Source organism: Syngnathus scovelli, chromosome 1 (genome assembly GCF_024217435.2).
Source record: "Syngnathus scovelli strain Florida chromosome 1, RoL_Ssco_1.2, whole genome shotgun sequence".
NCBI classification, from domain to species: Eukaryota; Metazoa; Chordata; class Actinopteri; order Syngnathiformes; family Syngnathidae; genus Syngnathus; species Syngnathus scovelli.
In genome coordinates, this window is record NC_090847.1 from 20930001 (window position 1) to 20952000 (window position 22000).

Here is a 22000-nt window from a genome sequence, read left to right on the forward strand (position 1 = left end):
GCAAGTAAATGATGGTCACCCTAGCTAGCTGAGGCTATATATGGGCTTCTAGTGGCTATTGCAACGTACTCACATCCATTACATACATAAAACAGTGTCTGGCAAGTGACTCCACTAAAAAGAGAGACAGCAGTAATGGGGAAAATGGTTAGACCTCGTCATAAAATATCAAAAACATGCAACATTTGGTCAAGAAAAACATCCTAGAGCTACATCTGTGCTGCTGATCCAATTGAGGGGCACAGAGAGTCATGAAATGGCTACCATAAACAACATCACATATAATCATGATAATCATTTATATAAACATGGAAACCCAGACAGTGCCGGCGTGAAAGTGCAGTAAAAAGGCTTTTTGGGGAGACACTTATCCAATTGTTTCCATAAAGGAAAAGCCCATTCAAATGTTTAAATAAAAGGGAGAACACTGCAAGGGTTTCATCATTCTAAAACACATTTCATCATGACACATTTCAAACGTTATGATCATCATTAGAATAAATAACTATTCATTCAAGTGTTTGGTGAGAGAAAGAGCACAAGCAGAAGGCATAGTAGGAACATTGAAAAGGACAAAAGCTTTGACAGACACACAAAATTTTAGCGCCTCTGTGAATTAAGATTAGCGAGATTAACGTATGGAAATGAGTTTCATCCAGGTGAATTACTGCCTGGAGAAAAATTGTTCAAATTGGCTACAGGATCAAAGTATTTGACATATTTTGGGGAATTTGTTACATTAAAAATAATACTAATTTTTAATCTGCATAAAATGGCAAACGTTTATTTTTTAACTTTTTGAATATGACTATAGAAAGTGTGTCCTAATATTTAATTATAATAGAATTTGAATTATAATAGGTGAATGTTTAAATGATAAAATACTGTAATAATATCAAAATATAATGTGGTTTGGAAAACATATTTGTTAAAGTTTATGATTTTTGAAATGTATATATAGCTAAAAAATTACAGAAATATTATGTACAATGTATCACATTACCGCAAATATTTAATAAATATTGTCACTTATATTATTCAGTATATACCTAAAAAGTTGAAACAGTATTATATAATCTTTTATATTTTTAGGCCTGTACATGAAGATAGAAAAATATGAAATATGAATTATACTAAGCATCATAATTTTAGCATTTTATTGCATTTCATTACGTTTATATTGCTAAATTTAGGAATTTATTTTGGAAAATGTAACATTATGAAAACTCTAATTAAGCTTAATTCATTCATTTATACATATATATAGAAATATGAGATATAGAATATGAGATATAGAATATACAAATGTGACTCTTGGACATGTATTCTATTATTTATGCTATTTTAAAAATGTGGGCAATTTGTCAACTTTCTCGTCAGTATAAGTCTAGGTCTTTTTTTTTTATTACTTTTCGAAGAATCATATCAAAAGTACCCCATTATTCATGAAAACACTATATTTTTTGCAATTTATCGACTTACAATAAATTGCAACGGGGATTTGAGGGAGGGTAGTTGGCATTACCTTATGTCCTAATACAAACCAGAGACACATAAGCAAAGCTACATCAGGGTAGGTGGGATACTATAACAACATTGGACACATTGTTATACTATTCCACCCACCTTAATGAGGATCCTTTGGGCGTGGCGATCCCGTAGCCTTTGGAGTCCAGGTTGCCTCCCACCTTCATGGTGTCACACGGCTTGCGCTGCTCAATGTACTCATTCATGGTGGACTCCAGCAAATAGGCGTACTTGCCCTTGGACTTGCGGACTCTCAGAACCCCCTCGGCTGTTTTTTTCACAAACACCGAGGGCTCCGCACTCCGCATGTATGTCCACATTTTGTCAAAGAGGGCAATTTTTGAACGCTGCGGGGGGAACAGAAAACATACATGAATATTATAGTGTTTTTTTTTTTTTTTTCTTACACTCATGACAAAAAATATTTTTTGAAAGCTGCATGGAAACACTGCATTAGAAGACGTTTGACAGGAAGATGGACACATACGCGCATCTAAAATGGTTTAAATATGCTCAAGAATAAAATTTTGCGCCTTACCCTAAAGAACTCTTTAGTGGAGCCTGAGTCTAGCGTGCCATACGCAATCTCGGTCTGCTTGGCCAGATCCTCGGCGCTCTCAATGGGTGACACCATCCGCTCCACAGTGAGGAAAGCAGCCAGATTGGCCGTGTAGGAGGAGATGATGATGAGCGTGAAGAACCACCACACGCCGCCGACGATGCGGCCGGATAGAGACCTGTCACCCAAAAACAATCACTTGCTATTTATTAGGACAAAAAAACGCCACATTTGAGGAAGCCTAAACTTAGCTCCTTCACTAAACAAAACTCAGTGGAGTTAACAATACTTCTTTGACCGACCTACCTTGGCGAAATATCACAGCCTTGTCGCATGAAGGCCCCCAGGGAGAACCACAGGCTGTTAAATATGCCAAATTCATTGGTGGACTCATTGGTCTGGATCTGGCCGTCCTCGTACTCCTCAGTGTGCCACTCGTACGGGCTGAAGCGGCTGACCAAGAAGAGCACCACGCTGACGCCGATGTAGGCGAACACGATGCACATCCAGATCTCATAGGCCAGCGGGTCCAGGAAGGAGAAGACGCCAGGCTTGGACTTCTGGGGCTTTTTGATCATGATGGAGATCCCCAGAGACATAAAAGGTTTGGAGAAGTCAATCACCTCTTCTCGGACCAGGGTGATGGTCAGTGGAGCCACGGCGATGTCGGCTTTCTGGAAAACAAACATGGCGATTATCATGGATTCATCCTACCTTTCGCTAAGTCTAGGCAAAGAAGACGCAACTCACCCCGTACACTAACTCGCCGACCATCCCGTTCCAGATTTTGGTCTCGGCATCCCTGGCCCCGTATCTCCCGTCGCCGACAATTTTCAGCTGATATTTAAAGCCGCAATGTTTGGCGATCTCAGCGGCCAGATCCACACAGTAGCCTTCGTAGCGGTCGTTGTCCTCAAAGAGGTCAGCGTTCTTTTTCAACATGACGTAAGGAGCTTCCTGAAGAACGGCCAGCACAACATAACATCATTTAGCTGAACTTAGCTCGCCACCCCTACATACAGTCTTATTCCCTCAGTTGAGATCTGACTTCCTTGACACCAATGACTATTACTATTAACCAACTATGTAAATTCTTTAATAGCGAACTGCAAACTGTACTTGTGTGACAGGGAGTAATATAAAATGTAACATTACAGGCAGTAAAGGTTTTATAACGGAGATTGTGGACTCTGCAGGAAATGAATCCAAAAGTCCAGCAAATTTAAGGCACAACTGGTTGGTGTTGCAAATCAAGATGAATGATAACACAGCAGCATTTACACTGTGTCTTTGCGTCTTAATGTTATCCGGTGTCTGGGGAACCAAAGGACAAACACCCGCAAACCAATTAAAGCAGCCAGAGCGGCCATAAATCAAAGCGTTTACCTCGATAACTTACCAAGATGGTGGTGACAATGACCGTTTTATTTTCCATCCCCGTCGAGTCGTTGGCAGAGATGTCGGATTTGGTGACGGCCATTTTGTCAACCTCGTTCCAGTAGCCAATCTGTCGGCCATGAATAAATAATGAGCGCCCGTCGGACTAAGATACACGTCGTTAATCTTGAGAGGTTTGTCCCCACTGCGAGGCAGACTTTACCTTTACAGGGCCGTTGTTCTTTAGTTCCATGATGTTGACGGAGTAGTTGACACGTTTGCCGTGTTGGTCAAACTGGATGTTGCCCGTCAGGCCCTCCACACGTACCTGTGGCAACGATGCGCCTTTTAAATTTGAGGATACTGCAGATAATGACTCAATCGAATATGTGCCTTAATATGTTCCCAAAAGACAGAAAATCTGTAATTTTTGGGCTTTTGATGTTAATGAAGCCCCAGCGATAATCTGAAATGACTCCATAAAGAAGCTTTTGTGAAACAACAAGCACCCCCTTTCAAAATCCCCACTAGGTTGGTGTACCTCTGCCTTGCATAAATCAGCAAAATAAAGTCATTTATAGCCAAAAAAAAGCCTTTATATTCAGTTATTTAGTTATCACTACTGTGGTTTTGTATAGCGACTTAAATATTTTAGTAACGATTTGAACAGTCTGATTTATAACAATAAATAAATACTAATTTAAAAATATATCTCAGCTTAAATCTTTTCTTTTTAGTAAAGTACAAGGACATTTGTTTGTCTTCTTTTTAGTAACAGTGGAACTGAGGATTCTATACGAGGTTGAATATTTTCTTTTTACTGAAGTACGACAATATTTTTTTTCTTTTTAGGGAAATGAAGCAAGTAGACATGTCCAAGCATATAAATGTGAACAATTAGGGGAAAAGCCGAAAGGAAAAGAAGAAGAACAAGAATTACTTGTGCTTCAAAATAAATAAATAATGAATGTTTAATATCTGCCATGTTGTTTCATTATTTGGAATATTGCATCATTATTTGTTCATCTTTCTAGTAAACCAATAATACAGACAAGAGCTTGTAACACAGTTTGAATTATCATGCAATACACATTTATTATTACTTCATAAGAGCTACAATCTTTTGTTTGTTTGTTTGTTTGTTTGTTTGTTTGTTTGTTTGTTTGTTTGTTTGTTTGTTTGTTTGTTTGTTTGTTTTAGGGGTGAAAAATACATTACATTTTTGGATCTCCCAAGGGTACGGTTAAAACAATTTGGAAATTCCCGGTCTAAAGGATTTCACGTGCCAATATACAAAGTGAACAGCATGTGGGTGTTGAGACAACACCAACAACAAAAACATCCTCTGTCTTGCCTTTGACTGGCAGCCAACTTAGATGGCAGAGAGCTGAGAATAAATTGGAGTCTATTTGAAGGAAGCTCATTCCATTCCACCTCTCCAAAATGAATTCTTTGGCTTTGGCGACTCAGTAGTACAACTGTCATCTACATCGCTGGCCAATTCCTGAATTGACACACTTTTTGGGGAAAATTACGAGCTTGATTTGGAGGAGTGCAGTGGTTCATGACCCACTGACCGCCACTGACCGCCACTGATCACCCTGCGACAGACGGGCGACCAATCTGGAGGCTACTTTGCTCCAATTTACCTTGCCTCAATACGTTGAGTCAGTGGGCCCACATACCGTATTTTCCGCACTATAAGGCGCACCGGATTTTAAGGTGCACCTTCAATGAATGGCCCATTTTAAAACTTTGTCCATATATAAGGTGCACCGGATTATAAGGTGCACCTTCAATGAATGGCCCATTTTAAAACTTTGTCCATATATAAGGTGCACCGGATTATAAGGCGCACCTTCAATGAATGGCCCATTTTAAAACTTTGTCCATATGTAAGATATATACATTTCGCCCGCGGGTCGGACTTTGGACACGCCTGATGTAGTGGCTCAATATTGGTCCATATATAAGGTGCACCTGATTATAAGGCGCACTGTCGCCTTTTGAGAAAATTTGAGGTTTTTAGGTGCGCCTTATAGTGCGGAAAATATGGTACAGTGCTCAGATGAATTCCTCCCTAACGTGAGAATGTTAGGGATTAATTTTTTTGTTTGAAAATGTATTGTTGCTTCAAAACTTGTAAATAGCATGGTGGATATTGCTTGTCGTGGGAGTGACAGACTTTCTGTGATGTCAAATGCAGAACTTTTGCAGGTCTGAAGAAGCTAAATGGAAGAATTTTTTTTTTTTAAAGCTACTTCGGTAAGATTTAAAACCGCTCATTCATTACAAATCACTGGCAGTACGACTCTCATATTACAATATATGTTTTGAGAAATTGAATTAAATGAAAAAAATACATTCAAGTGAATGGGACATTCAGGCCTTATTTCACATTTTGTGATTGATTAAAAGCATTTCAACACAAGTCTCACGGTCTACATTTCAACAATTCAATTAATTCCTCAGCATTTCATTTCAGTGTCACTAAAATACCCAAAAATCATTTCTTGGTTTAATCCAATGAATGTTCACATGCATAATAACATTAACGATTTCTGTGCGAGCCCAGCCTTTGTTGTCGTTCATGCCGTTCTAAAGGTGGCTAAGTCTAGCGTTGCCACGGCAACGCAGCACAAGACGAACACGGCTACGTTTTACCTGCTTCAGCGCTCGCTCGATCTCCACTCCCTGAGCCCAGGGAACGGCTGGGTTAGCCAGGCAGTCGCCAGTGTTGGCCCGCCGGGTGAAGTCGATACGCTGCTTGTGCAGGTAGCGGAAGGCCTCCGTCATCACCTGCACCGCGTCGTATGTCAAGGCCGACGTGTACTACGTAGACAGAAGACAAAAGCAAATCCAGGCTTTTTATTTATTTATTTATTTATTTATTTATTTATTTATTTATTTATTTATTTATTTATCTATTTATTTTTATGTACAGTTCATTTTTTTTTATTTTCCAATGAAGGTGTTTTTAAGTGGTCTTCAGTTATATTTCACTTTCAAGTACATTTGCATTTGCAACTGCTTGGTTTGAAACATTTGGGTACAATTTTTTCATGGAATGCATTTTAATAGAATCATTATAGAAATACATCTATAATAAATTTTTTCAGCCAAAATCTTGTCATTGCACTGGATACAATGTATTTTTCTTTTTTTACTAAGCTACTTTTGATTTATTTATGTTGCTTTTATATTTCTTAAATTCTTCTTTTTTCTATTAAATGTCTTAAATTATTTTGTTTGTAAATGCCTGTAATTGTTGTATTGAACAATTGACTGTAGGTAACTAAAAATATTCTGAAAAACATTCCTCCAGCAATGTGAGATGTTGTTTTCTCAGATTAAACTGAATCATAAAACGGAAAATAGGGTATGTTGGTATCTCCTGAGGCTGCTCGGCGGTAGTCTGTGACTTGCAGAGCGCCATGTTCGAGTTACACACTAGAGTGCTTGACAAATTTATCAAACCGCCAGTCACCTGTTGTTCCCTACTTAGGTTTATGAAGCGCTTTAATGTGGACTCTTTCTACTTCACTGAGCTTGAACAGGAAAGATGACTTTCAAAGTTGATTCAGTTGAGCAACACGGGATTCATAACAATTCCCAAGCCCATGAGGCCGGACCTTGCTGGAGTGCATATCCAGTACACGGTGTTCTTGGTCAGACCTTCTTAATAATGCACATAGCGTACATGTCTGAAGCAAGCTGGTACATGTGAACATGAAGTTCAACGCTCACCCTGATCTTGCTATCTGCTCCCGGATACTCCTTCTCCTCCAGGGCCTCCCACCGCTGGTCAAACTTGGACACCAGCGCATCGTCGAAATCCACAATCTGGAAGCCTGACACATTGGCACCGCCGTACTGGATTTTAGATAGGTCGCCATCGACAAAACCCTGAAAACATGACAAGTTGTGGTCATTTTTGCTGCCTTTCGGTGTACAGTAAAAACCTTAAATGTCTCTTACCAGATTGGCTATGATGTAATGGTAGCCTTTTACGTGTCTGCCAATGGTGATGACCTGCAGAATTATTGATCAGATGAAAACAAACGTCATCAGAATTTTATACAAAAGTAGTGGTAGAAGTACATTATGATCTTTTATCTGGATTACATCACTATTAACAGCAATTCTTGCTAACTGATTCGAAATAGCACCTGTAGAGTCACATATTGCATATAATCTCACAATGGCAACATAAAATGTTTTGGTAGCAGCACTTTCGATCTTTTTGTGATATTGTATCGTTCAAAAGAAAACCAACCACTATTTTGGGAAATTGAAATCAGATATATTAGTCAGTAACTGATATATAGTAAATCTCTAAAGGTGCAAAAATAAACAAAGCAAAATTTATAATAGATATTGCCTTTTTTTGCTTTTTAAGATAATCATTGATTTAATTGAAAATGCTCAAATCTGAGACGTAATTTTAAATCCATATCGCTCAGCCTTACTCAAGATGGGTCCACCTGCCAAAACCTATTTCATTGGAATTTTATGTGTATTACTCAATTTTTGAATTCCTTCCAAAGGCCAACTGTGTGTCACGCTAGCTAGCATAGCTGATACTTGTGGCCATTATCGTTACATTTAACAACCGGTGACAGTAAGAAAAAGATATCCTAAGCGACTTTCCCTTATCAACAGCAGCAGCAACAGGGGTGGAAAAAAGGGACAGAAAATTGATTGGCTTTGTAGCATTTGAAGGTTTGACAGGTATGACATTGCTGAAGCTAATCCTGCCGTTTGACTGGCACCTCTGTCCAGACAATGGCTCAGGGCAGATCTGAATAGTAACGTTTTGTATCTGCCTACCCGGAGTTCTCTGAATAGCGTGAAGATGTCAATTTTATTGTGTAAAGCGAAAAAATATTGCATTAACATTAAACCCTCATCAATTTGCTATTTGGTATTCACCAATTTCTGTTCATCAAAAAATTGACCAATTGGCATTTTGGTGTTTTTAGAATAGTGAGTTTTACGATACGTGGTAGCAGAAGTGTAAAAAGACCTGGTCCATGATGTCTTTGACTTTGTCCTGTTCACAGTCCAGGATCACCCTCCGCTCCTTCTTATTTTCCAGGTCCTGGAAAAGCGAGCGATACGCTTCATCCTTGCGCTCATCTTTCAGGTTGCCTACGTTGATGGCAGTCACTTGCCACTTCCTCTCGGCCGCCGTGTCCAGGACCACCTGAAGCGTCGTCAGGCCTGAGGGAGCGCAAAATCACAGTAAACTATCGGGGTTTAATTTTCCTGGCAACAAAATAACATCTGTGGCAATAGAAAACAATAGAACAAGACAAACTAGACTGGCAGAACGCTGCCAATGCACAATAATCCAAACGTCCGTTTAATTTGTTTGATGAACTCGCTGTTCCACTCCAGTCGGGGTAATGCGCATGAAAAAGTAGGTGCGGCTCCATGAGCGGAAAAAAATTGCAACCCTTGGCCCTCATTCAAATGGACTGTAACAACTTATCTTCACGTTTAATCTATTAGATCAGGGCAATAATTTAATAGCTTCTTCGTACAACCGCTCTACAATATTTTATGGACATTGGCTTGTAAAATCCAACCAATGCACCTGCCAACTAATTGAGTACATAAATAACCACCAATTGACTGCCAACTGGATGACAACCCAGCACTTGACTAAGCAACTAACTAATTGACTTAACAAACTAACTAATGAACCAAATAACTGACACGCTTTACTCGCCAACCAACTCAGTAACCAACAGACCAACTAACTGACGAACGACCAGCTAACTAAACAAGAAACTGACAAACCAACCAACCGACCGACTGACTAACCGATAAACTGTCAAACCAATCGAATGACTAACCAACTAACTAAAACCAACCAAATAACAGTATTTGGTATTAACCAACCTTCTAATCAATCACTCAACTAATGAACCAACAAAGCAACCAACCAACTGGATAACCAACAGACTGACTAATGACACAACTAAGTAAACGACCAACTTACCAACCGACTAACCAACCAACCAACAGACCAACCAACAGACCTACCAACTACCTGACAAATTAAACAACTGCAACTATGACAACCAACTCACAAACTAAGTGACTAACCAACAGCAGCCCAAATCTCTCCCCTCGCTCATGTGAAAGCAGCATCATTATTCTGGAAATAAGCTCAATAATGTGGCAGACACGACATATTCACGATCAAGCATTGTTGCTTTATTGCTGATTGGCTGCCATCTCAGGCTCATTAAAAAGCTGTGATTCAGTGCTTTTATGTAACGAGCTTGTCAGGGTGAGTCACAGGTACGTACGTACGTATTCTGCACCGCAACCAAGTGTGGGAGGGAAATGTCTGAGACAGCACGCACTTTATGACAGAGTACACTTTCAATCATTTCCCATCTTTGCTGGTGACTTCTTTGTTGATCACATTTTTTTTCCACTGTCTTAAAGCTGCCAAGCTCAATTAATACAGAGAAAAGAAAAATGCTATCATGTTATATTCTTAAGGACTCCCCCCACAGATGTGAGTCACAAAGAGCTGATCAGAGGCTAAATTCCAAATATTTGTGCTAAACCCAAGAGAATTTATTTCGTAACATCACCTGAAAACTACGACATATTTTAGTTTTAATTCATTTCTGAGCTGCGAGCTGTGATATGACTAATTGACGGAGCCTATGAAATCCCTCAGCAAGTGTGCAAAATGTCCGTAACAGATCTGATTAAAGAGACTTTGAATGCAATGGAGCGGACCAATGTGCTCCTACAGTCTTTATATCAGCATCTTATTTGTCCTTTTATCCTCCCACCCCTTCCAAAAAAACCAGAATCCCGGCTCGGACGAGACGTTTAATTATGCGTCTTGATCAATGTGACGTTCCCTGCGAGTTAAAGACATTTCGCAGCTGAATCTCGCTCATATCGATTCTCGGCTTGCGCTTTAATGAGAAAAAAAAAAAAAGAAGACCTGCGTATGTAATCCGGGCGTGACGGCAGTGGTGTGAAATATTGATCAATTTCAGTTTTTTACGGCGCTGGAAAATCGGAGGCTCTTACTTCTAGTTGAAGGATCTATATGTGTCATAATTACAAAGAGGACACAATGTTCTGGCTGACCCATGATCTAAAATGATTGAGATAATCATGTATTTGACCTTTGAGACTTGGTGAAGCAGCATGTGGCTCATTGTGCAAGATTGACTTTTATAACGGTCAATAATCAGATGTCCATTTGTCCAAGTGTAATTGCAGCTGTCGTTTGTTCTCGCACACCATTTTGATCATAATCACCGTTAAATTAAGCCTCTTTGGAACACATATTTAGAATAAAAATAAATTTGGTGACTTGAGCTAGGCTATTATATCTCTGTGACCTTTCTACTTGTCTACTTGGCTGTACTCTACTATGTATATAAAGCTGGAGTAGTCGAGCATGTTGCATCCATGAAGCCTGCTGAGTGCACACGGGAGGCGTCACGTGAATTATGCACTCGTATGTGGGGAGTCTATTGACTTGCCAGTGCTTGCTTGTTGGCTTAGCAAGGATTTAGTGCAGTGCTGCTCTTTCCTCCATTTCACTTCACACTAAACATGATAAACACGCACACAGCTACGGCATCTCCTCAGATGCCTTTCATGCTCTACCCTCCCCCCCTCTCATCTCTCCTCTTCACGTCCCATTCAGGAACGCAACTCAGCGGCGAAAAAAGTCAAATCCGCCTCCCCGTCCAAAATCCATCTTAAAACATGCCGCATGAAACCTGCTGCTTACTGTACAAGTGCGATGAGCTCCGACGGGGACCGCAGTGCATATATTTCTCTATCGCACGGCTGTCTAATTAGGTCAGTGTGATCTTTTTGTTCCCATGGCAACCAATGTGTGGCGAGAGGAAAGGCGAAGGAGAGCTCTGGAAGTGACTGTGACGGTCGCTAAGTGATATGAGGATGTGCGCGTGTTTTGACGGATGTGAGGGAGGCGACATCGGTAAAGATGACTTCAATTTACACATTGAGCCACTTCGCTGCGTTTTTCTGTAAGTATATTCACCGGACACTACATTAGGGATAGCTGGAAATGGTGACAAAAGAACAAAAAACAACCTTGACAAAGACAATAATGCTCCATTTTGAGTCATTCAACTTTGAAACTGAAATATTTCTCAAATTAGCATCATCCAACTGCCTGGTGTAAAGTGTTATATTTTGGTAACAATGGTCCTCTGTCTTTTTGTGCATGCCTTCTTGAGACTTTTTTGTGGGTCTGTTCACAATGACAACCAAATGTTATGTTGCTAAGTGAACCGGAAACCTCCAAATCCCTAAAAAATCTCAGCATTATTATTCTGATGAGGAGTGTGGAGGTCCACAGCTGCAGGGCCCATCACCTCCACTGCTTGTCACTACCGCACACGTCCGTTTGATGTTACATAAAACACACACACACAAACAAACTCATAAACACGTATTGCAGCTGATTGTATGTGACAAGCCCCCTTTCATTAAATGTACTTGGGGGGTCAAAATACACAACCACAATGAGGGGGGGGTTCAACATAAACAGATGAAGACTTGAGGACATTTTCAGCACTATGCTGACAAAATCAACAACTCACAAGTGTTAGTTAACACCTTGGAGCAATCTTGGAATTTACCAAAACAGAATGTAAAGGATCCTATGCCTCAATAAAAGAGAAGAGAAAATTTAATTACATTCTTTTGTATTCATAGTGTTGTTTAATTATGTTACCTTATTCCAAGATTTATACTGTAAAATAAAATGTATATGGGTAGTTCTCAGAAAGTGTGGTCCAACACTGACTCACTTTGCAAGGCCAAAAATTAATAAAGTCATATGACTATAAAGATCAAATAGTCATGGCCAATCATCTATCTCAAATCCCAACACATCTGAATTGCACAAGAAAGGAACGGCGTGCCGTCTGACCTCGATCGCTGTCGTACAGATAGGCGAACTTGTCCCACTTGTAGTACTCGATGAGGCTCAGCAGCGGCCCCTTGATGTCGGGCCTCATCTGGATGATGAACTGCTGGTTGCCATCCAGCGGGAAGCTGGGCGTGATGAAGGACACGTGCAAAGTGCCGCAGAACGACGTGATGGTGTTGACCGACTTCTTGTCGTAGAATCCGAAAATGGCGTAGACTCCCCTGGAGAACTGCGAGCAGACTGCAACACAGAGAGACAAAACAAGTGTTAACGTTTGTTGTTTTACATCCGTTAGAGCGCTTCGGGGACGCGCTGTGTTCCACATGTCTGCCGGCTGATTAATTGATTTCCGTCTTTTAGCTGCACCGGGGGACCTCTTGCACTACAGAGAACGTATGCAGGAGAAAGTCCCTAAAAGCCAACAAGCCTGCTGAATCTCAGAATGTTAACTTCCTAGGAAAGTCCAAAAAGAAATACTAGTTTGTCCTATTTTAGGGTAATGAAGGTAAGGAAATGCAAGCATGTTCCACAAAAAAAAAGATAGGTTTGTACAGTCCAAAAATTCCAAAAGCAATTATATTTCTACAAAAGGAAACCATCATCCATAAATGAATTTAGTAGGAAAGTGTATGAAAGATTGCCCTTAAATGTCTCATGATCATTCAATGCTAATATTTACAATTTAGCAAGCCCTCACGTTTTTGTAACATTTGTGTTTTGTGGCCTTGCTTTTCCATTAACTATGCCGCATGTAATCTGCATTTTCTACATCCGCCATTCTGTTGACTTTGCAAAAATTCCCCCCACTGTATAATTTACGAGCCGTGCCCAGGCGCGTACGCCAAAGTGGCTTTTTCTGACATCTAACATTTATTACGTGGCGAGCGCCGTCATTGCTGCTTTTGTTGCAGTCAACACACGAAAAGCCTTCTCCGCCGACCTGAGGTTCCCGGACGTTTCTCAAGCGTTACCCCGGGGTCAGCGGATTAGCATGACGTTCGTGCGACTCGTATTGATCGCATGTAGCTCCATCAGCTTTATTGACCGTCCTCTTGTGTCATTAATGTAATGAGGCATTTCTTTGAGTGCAATATTATGGGGATGACTTGCTGACACGAAAAGCTGGAGTCAAGTGAGGGGAGATCCTGTCCTACCAGAAAAACTGACGTTCAATCTAAAGCATGTATCACTGACTTTTGTAAGCGTTTGCTTTTTCCCACATATTGTGGGAATTGCACAACCAATAAGAAAAACATTGGTGTTTCAGAATCATGTAGTAAAAAATGGGTTTGGTAAGAAATTGTAAAAAAAAAAAAAAGTCTACTCACAAGAATAATATGACTAAAAAGATGTGAATATTTTTCTTTATCCAAGATTTTGCTCTGAAATGTATGAAAAGTTTAGCATGGTCATGAATGAAATGACGCAATATCCCTTGCAAATAAATCAAGATGCAATGGTTTAAAAAAAAAAAAAAAAAAGTACAAGCCCCTATGAAATAATATTTTTTTCACTCTGTTGCAGCCTAAAAAGTTCACGAGATGTATTTTTGGAGGGGAGAAACAAGTCAATCTGGCGCAATAAAGAAGTCGGGGATGCTTAATCGCTGGCTGGCAGAGAGAGTGAAGGATTGTGGGAAAAGCCATTAGGCCTTTGTCACATGTGACTGCCTCTCAATGAATCCTACTCACAAATTTCTCCTTACACTCACAACAACTTAATGACCAGTATTTCTCAAGTCCACCTACCAAATGTTTTATAGTTGTACCTACTTCACTGAAAATCTAAAGTAAATACAAAAAATACGTGACTGCCCCTTCACATTCAATGCAATAAGTCACAAAAATTATTCAAGGTAATGCTTTACTGTTTCAGTCACCTCACTGAAAGAGTCTACGACTAGATCCGGTGATATCTTCTGGATGGGCGGAGGCTCTCGTGACTTGTCACCTTGAGAGGAGGTGAATGGCGTGAAACAAATTTAGCCGTTCCAATTAGCTGACCCGCTTCTTGCCACCCAGAGGAGCATGTCGTCTCCTTTTACGCCGCTGTTTATGCTGATCAAAGATTTCATTTGCATAAATTATCACATCGCCTTCGCCTCACAACAGAAATTTAGGAGGAAATTGCGACAGACAAAGCAAAGACTTTTTGTTCCCCATTTTTGCCTAATTTTGCAAAATTGCAAGTGTGAAAACACAAACCTAGCACAATTTTTGTGGTTTAACAAAAGGAAATCCTACAAAAAATAATTTAATGTTTCTAATAATTTCATAATTTAGTCAGAAAACATTACAAGCTTTGTCATCATGAAAATTTAGAAGGAAAATTGCATCGCAAGAATTCAGGCAAAATTTTAAACTTTACCATGAGGCGTCAACACATTTAACTATTTTTGACATTGCCTTTCGAGACAGGCGAAGCTCACATTTGCATCAGTTACATCAGCCACCATCATGTGCTTTGCATCACTCTGGAATTCCATGACAAGTCACTAAAATGTGTCCCCTGCTGTAAAACCCTTCTCCGTATGGATTAGAGCAGGTCTTGTTGCCATGGTGACATCCCCCCCCCCCTTGCATCCCACACACACTTTCTACCAAAGGATCCACCTCACTTAGGTTGTGTGGATGGATTGAAGATAAACTGACCCTGAGCAGTGGTAAAATGATGAATCAGCGCGCACGTCAGTGACACAGAACTCATCAACAGTGCGAACAGATTTGACTGGTGTTCCACTCAAGTGCCGCGTCGCCACGGCAACAAGGCCCTGGGACTTTACATTTAAATGTAGAACTGATCGAGGACAAGCTAACACATGGACTGTCGTGTCACTTGATACAGCGGCTGCAATCCTGGGTTTTTTTTCTGACTTCGACCTTGTCTGCGGTATCCTAACAAGCCCAAAGGAGCGTTTTGCTGCTCTCTTAGATTTCATTTGCGGTTAAACATCCTGAGAGGCTGACCAATCAATCGCCTTACTGCGAATAAGCCACAAAGCTGCCACAGCTCAGACATCATGCCAACAGTCATGTTCTAGAATGAAAAAAAAAAAAAAATACAAAAAAAGGTGTAATCAAATTTTTTAGGTTTCTTTTGTGCATGAAATGTTTTTTTTAATGCTTTATTCTGATCTAGGTAGCTCATCTTATAATGAGGCAGTGCGTTTCTGGGACGTCGAGGGATGTTGCCGTAGCGACTGTCAGCTATATTAAAAAGAAGAAGGACTTGTGGGAGATGTGACTGGCGGTCACACTGGCTGGATTTTTTTTTTTTTCTCCTTTGAGCCATCCTTCCGGCAGCTGCTCTCGACAAGAACACTGCAGCTCAGTTCTTGTCAACTTCTATTGCCAACCCCCTTGCTCCTCTTCCTCCTCCTCTTCCTCGCCATCTCTCTCGTCGCTCTCCTTTTGTGCACTGACCTGTTTCCTGGAGGCGTTCTGATGGCCTGCGATGAAGCCTTCACAAGCGACTTCATGGGCAGCGCTACATAGCGCCCTCTAGTGCAACGCCACTTTTTTATGCTTCCTGTGGCCTCCTTTAGTTTGCAAGTAGGCGGCGGTGGGAGAGGAGGAGGAGATGTGACACCATGGCAACAGTCTGAACCACTTTGTCTTGCTGAAGCGAGGCTAAGAGCATCCTTCACAGAAATAATTGTTTGCGATGGTTTTTCTCATATAAGTGGTTTATTTTGTTGAAACGACTTTTTCACATACGATTGCAACTTTTCTAGGAACAGCACAATAGAATTTACGTATTTTTGTGTCAAATAATTGCTTTGTATCGTAATAGTGTTGAGTGTAATTGTTTTCACTTATTATGACAGTCCTAAATACTTTTGTAAAAAAAACTTTAAGTTATAGCAGTGTATACAGCAGTATAGGTATGACAATATTCTTCTAAAGTCAATTGTATTTCTTGCTAAATTTGAACTTTTTTTTCAAGTAATAAATAATACGACATTCCCACCAAATTGAATTTGTTATTCATCATGAATATTTTCATGAGGATTTTTTGTTTTTATTTGTATTAATGTTAATATTTTTTCATAGTGTGGTGCCATTTGTTTTTGTTACGTGAAATCTTGACATTTTTATTATTAAAAAATGGACTTTTCATTATTTTTGTCATAAAATTATGAATTATCTCACACAATTGGGGATTTTGGTAATCCTATATTATGTATTTATGTGAAATTAGAAGTTTTTCTTAAAAATGAAAACCTTGTACTATTTCAACACAATTCACTTAACCTTGGGTCGAAGTGATTTTATTATCATATTAATACAACAATAAATATATATGTAAAATGTACATCTTATTACGTATTATAGGCACCCCAAAACAACAACGTCTTGCACTGATTGTTGTGAGTGCTTACACAACGATGCACCACACTGAACTATTGATCGGCATGCGTGAATTGCGGCTACCTCCTGTCATAAAAACACAACGTACGCTCTGTGACCTTTTACGGAAATACCAAAGCAGGCTTGGTGTGTTCTAATGATCTCGCAACTAACGGACAAGCGCCACTCCGCATGCGAAGGGGAAGGTTGCCAAGGCAACACGAGTGAATTGACTCTGCTGCTTTTCACTGTTTAATTGTTACTGCTCTTTTTAGATACGCTACTTGGTCTAATAGCCCGAGAGTGTCTAATTCCAATATTCAGCACTATCAGCTTCAAAACAGTAACAGTGTGAAAAGGATTTATTTTGGCCAATTATTTAAATGAGTCTTACATTGGGGAGTCATTTCGCACTTCCGCCCCACTGTAACAAAAAAGTGGGGCTACACCCACACAGAACTTCTCTTCTTACTTCCTTGTTAAAGCTTAAAGGTATGGTGTTGCATCCACTGGTGATTTAAAAAAAAGAAAAAGAAAAAAAAGGCTTGACAATGTCCTGCCAAGTGACACATACACTATACCTCAGTCTCATCTAATAAATTTGACCCCTGAGCCCGAGCTTTTATACGCTCCATTTGTCCATGGCCTACAACTCACTGTGACACGTCATTGCATGTAATGCAGGACATAAATACGCAAATTATTGTGAAAATAAATAACACATTGGCTGGAATGTAAAGCAGTGTATAGTCAAAAGTATCGGATGGTATTAAAGTACTCATACAAAAGGATATTCATGGATTGTTTTCGAATTCTTTGAGCTATAAAACATTGATCATATCGGCGGTTCTACTAAATAATACATGAAAAGATTTAATGTGCAATACGGCACAAAAATATCTTAGGATAGAAATGAGGAAATTTAATAAATAATGGCACATGTAGTCTATATTGTTGCGCAGCAGTAATTTAAAAATACACAAACGGTCGGATTTTGAGAACTGCAGTCACGTAGAGCATTATGTGCAAAATAAAACAGCAATTTAGTGGGAGTCAAATTGTCCTTATTTGCAATTTATCAGTCTGATGGCCTGGGGGACAAAGCTATTTCGGAACTCACTAATACTCTACCAAATGCTGCGGAACACTTTTTGGCACAGTCAGGGACAATTTTCAATAAGAATGAATGGGGGGCTAAAATTTTCTCCCCAAAATATAGGAATATATATAATATAGGAAATTCACTCGGAATTTAAAGAGGAATTTAGAAAATGTCTCATTTCGGCAACCTTTTTACTAGCCCATCTCCCGCTATTTTGATAGCATCAGGGGAGCTCGTGAAACATCTGTTGGTGACAAAAGCTGGGACAATCGTTTCCGCATCGTTCCCAAAAGGACTTGACTTGTCTTTTTACGCCTTCCCTCATTCTGTCCTCGCTGCTTTTTTTTATTTCTCATCTGCTTGATTGTGTGACATTCACTGTTGGCACCGGTCACCGTTTGACCTCGTCCGAGAGGCAGAATTCATGATTTATGCGCGCATATTTTAGAGTTATGTCGGTGGCCTCGGAGCCAGGGCAGCGGGGGTTCAAGGTGTTGGTTTGATTGACAGCTGAGGCAGAGAGGGAGGGGCAAAGAAGATAAAACAGCCAACCGAACGGGTTAAGTGATTGGCTACAAACAATTGATAAGTGTGTTTTAAATTGTACTTTAACTGCTCCTTGAACAGGAGTTCAGAGCATTTATTAATATGGCCCATAATTTAAAAAAATAACGCAAATGAAATGATTGAGCCCTCAATTAGCCTTCAATGTTAAGGTAGACAGCAAGTGGACGCTCCTATAATTGAGCCGTTTGGCCAAACGTTTCCAGAAATGAGTGACAAAATCAATAAGTGGATCATCTCAAAAAAGTGTTAATCAATTTAAAGTTGCATCTTTTATTCTCGCAATCCTGGAATGGTCAATGAAGCCATGTTACATTGTAAAAAGATTTGCAAAAAGGCAATTAATTCTGAAATGTTGATGATTTTATTACGCTTAATGGCAGTGCCATCGGATTGGACAGTGGTCAACGGACAAAATTACTTGTTTGGAAAAAACACGGTTTTGTTTTTCTCTATTTGCAGATTGGCATTCTCATGCGACACATTCAAAATTGTTTGTTTGTTTGTTTCCGGAAAGGCAAGCTATTATTTTTCTCCATACCAAATTATGAGTAGCAATTCTTATATCACATCGGAGACTCAATACTTACGAACAAAATGTATTTTCTTTTCTGGACGTTCTATTATATTTCTCAGTCTAAATATGAATTGTGTCTGAAGTTTTGAGATTATCGGTTCAGAAAAAGTTGTCATTATTAATTGTTTTATAGCCGCGCAACCGCGTAGCATATTGATCAACATTCAACAAAATGTCCGTCTCAGCGGGGAAATTTTTTTATCCGTATAAACATCTTTAAAATGGCAAAAGCTTAGTGAAAATGAAAGTGCTGGCATTAAAGTACTTCATGATGCCCACTGGACTCTCTTTTATGAGTCAGTCTATTAAATGCGGAGATATGGCATCAGGTAAGGAGAGAAAAGCAAACCCCCCAATGGACGTATCCGCTAGCTCTCTAGCTAGCCTGAGTCATGTTGCCCTTTCAAAGGACAAGGCCTGAAGACGAGCGCTTACATTTTCCGAGAACACGCACATACACACGCTTAGTTTTGTAGGAACATAGCGCAAGTATAAAAGTCAGGCAAGCACATCAACGCTAATGACTAACGCGCATGCTAATGAAACCTTTAGCGTTAAGGTTATACTCGCATTGCTAACAAACCCAAGATGAGTTATTCGTCGACTAGCCACAAGAACCCGAATGAGTTTAAAGGGCACGTGGGGCAAAATTTTCCACTTTGTGCAAAATGCAAAACTCTTTACCAAAGGGATTGTGTTTTAATTTTGTTTGACATTTTTATACATTGTCATCTGAACCAAACAAGTTGCTCAGTAGTACCAAGAAAAGCAATTGGCTTTAACCTGGTTGATTTTGTTTGACATTTTTCAGCACGTTAGATAAACTAAAGAAACACAAATATTGCACATCAGTTTCTAATAAGCTAAAGCAAAAAAAGGTTCTTTAACTCTTACTGTTTACGTTGATTTGATTAATTTTGTCAAAGTATTTTATGAACTAAATAAATGCAGTTTATTTAACATTATTTTTTAAATATGATTCATCGATTTTTATGCTTATGCAAAATAATTTAGTTAGCTTTAATTCTAAGCTGATGCCTTGATTTCAGACTTTTGCGCTACAACTTTTTGGCAATATTTGTTATTTTAACCAAACTATGTAAACATAAATTGCAGAACAGTCTCCAATATGTTTAAGCGAAGGTATTTTTCCTTTAATTCTTATCATCTGCACTGATCTGTATAATTTTTAGCATTTTGTCAACTATACAAACAAGTTCCATCGGACACAATATTGACAGCAGTTGTAATAGGCTAAAGCAAAGTAGTTCTGCTTAATTCTTAATTCTACTTATGCTTGTTTTGATCTTTGTTTCCCCCCCCCACACACACACAATTTTCAACAACAATTTGTCAGTTCAGAAATTAAAGAAATACAGACGTTCCACTACACACCATACCCGGAGGAATTTCTGATGTACTGTTATGCAAAGCATGATTGCAAATTCTTGTTGTGCTGCAGTGTTTGTATGCTGAGCACCTTGATGATGGTCGCCCACTCGCATCAGGCTGCCCAGCATGAGCGCGCATGCCGGAGACTAAGCATTTTTTTATTTTTATGCAAATGATATGGATTGGACGCCGGCAAGCACCAATCACAAGCCTTTGATTTATATTGAACGGAGCAGTCGCATAGCAACCAAGCACTTGAACATGAGCTATTTGAGGGGAAAACGTTACATAAAAACAAATCCAAATGCATGTCGTGTCTGACGATAAAACATCATTATCATGTATACCTGAATCGTGTATCATGCATTAAAAAGTGTAACTGAATAAATATAGATACAATACAATCAATATTTAAGTAAAGTCAAAGGAAAAGAAAAACTACAAATAAACCAGACTAAATAAAAGTAGTTATTATTAATAAAATACTTTTATATAGGGGTTAGGGTTATAAAAAATTATCACAAAATAAATGAAAATATAAATAAAAGAATAACATAAATAAATAAATAAATAAATAAATAGATAAATAAATAAATAAATGTTCATCTAGAAGGTAAAATATGTATTATGCAACAAAGAATAAATGAAAAATATGGAAATGTTAATCTTAAAAAATCTGACTGAAATATCAAGTTTACATAATTACAGAAATGAAAAATTAAATGATACAATTAAATGAATGTATGAATGTAAGTATTAATTTGAAAACTAAAAATGAATATATATTGATATAATATATAATATCAATTACACATATATATATATATATATATATATATATATATATATATATATATATATATATATATATATGTATGTATATATATATCAATGTAAAGAGAAATACGATTAAGTCAACAAATAAATACAAATCAAGAAATTTAAAAATACTGAAAATTAAATGAATTAATGGAAATGCAAATAAATAAATAGAATATTAAATATATTTTTTTTTTAGAAAGGCTGAAAATTGCTGGCTGTGGGCAAATTCCATCCATACCTTCACTAAACAAACTAATTGGAAAAAAACTCTGTTCTTCATTTAACAGGCACACAAAGATGCTCTCCAAAAAAGCTTCTCACTCAACTCAATGAAGATGAGGAGGAGGGGGTATTCGTTTGCCTCACTGACAATGATCACTGCAAGCTATGTATGGTGTTGTGGGTGTAAAGGAATGAAATGATGGATGTTGCCGTTGCCGTGGCAACCAAGTGTACCACCCCTCCCCCCCTCTTCTCCCTTCTCCCCTTGCATCCATCCATACACATTCCAAACCATATGGCGCAATTCAATTTTTTTCCAAGGCACTCACAGCAATTGGTGACAGCGAAGCTGTTGGCCACCTCCAGGTTGTCAATGTGAGGCGTGAGCCGGAACTCAGCCGTACCAAACTGGACCATGCCTATCCGGAAGGCGCTGTACTCTTGGTCCGCGCCCCTCGGAAAGAGCCCCCCTGTGTGGGTGGAAAGAAATCCACCAGTCAGTCTTCCTAAAACGCAATGCGCTTCATTTTTGGCGCACATTTTTTTTTCAGAG

General features: G+C 39.0%; 1 protein-coding gene across 5 annotated transcripts in view; it reads right to left on the reverse strand.

Annotated features, from left to right (window-relative positions):
* Window positions 1-22000, reverse strand: part of gria2b (glutamate receptor, ionotropic, AMPA 2b) — a 30554-nt gene that overhangs the window by 8161 nt on the left and 393 nt on the right. For all 5 annotated transcript variants that reach the window (XR_007485417.2, XM_049738182.2, XM_049738102.2 and 2 more), the window contains exons 2-13: window positions 21777-21917; window positions 12420-12659; window positions 8490-8686; window positions 7442-7495; window positions 7211-7369; window positions 6128-6295; window positions 3687-3791; window positions 3486-3593; window positions 2837-3043; window positions 2393-2760; window positions 2066-2264; window positions 1627-1874 (exon numbers count right to left, since the gene is read on the reverse strand). Coding sequence is in view for 4 of the 5 variants with exons in the window: in XM_049738182.2 (XP_049594139.1) it covers window positions 1627-1874; window positions 2066-2264; window positions 2393-2760; window positions 2837-3043; window positions 3486-3593; window positions 3687-3791; window positions 6128-6295; window positions 7211-7369; window positions 7442-7495; window positions 8490-8686; window positions 12420-12659; window positions 21777-21917 (2194 nt within the window). In the remaining variant the exon portion in view is untranslated. The remainder of the gene's footprint in view (window positions 1-1626; window positions 1875-2065; window positions 2265-2392; window positions 2761-2836; window positions 3044-3485; window positions 3594-3686; window positions 3792-6127; window positions 6296-7210; window positions 7370-7441; window positions 7496-8489; window positions 8687-12419; window positions 12660-21776; window positions 21918-22000) is intronic.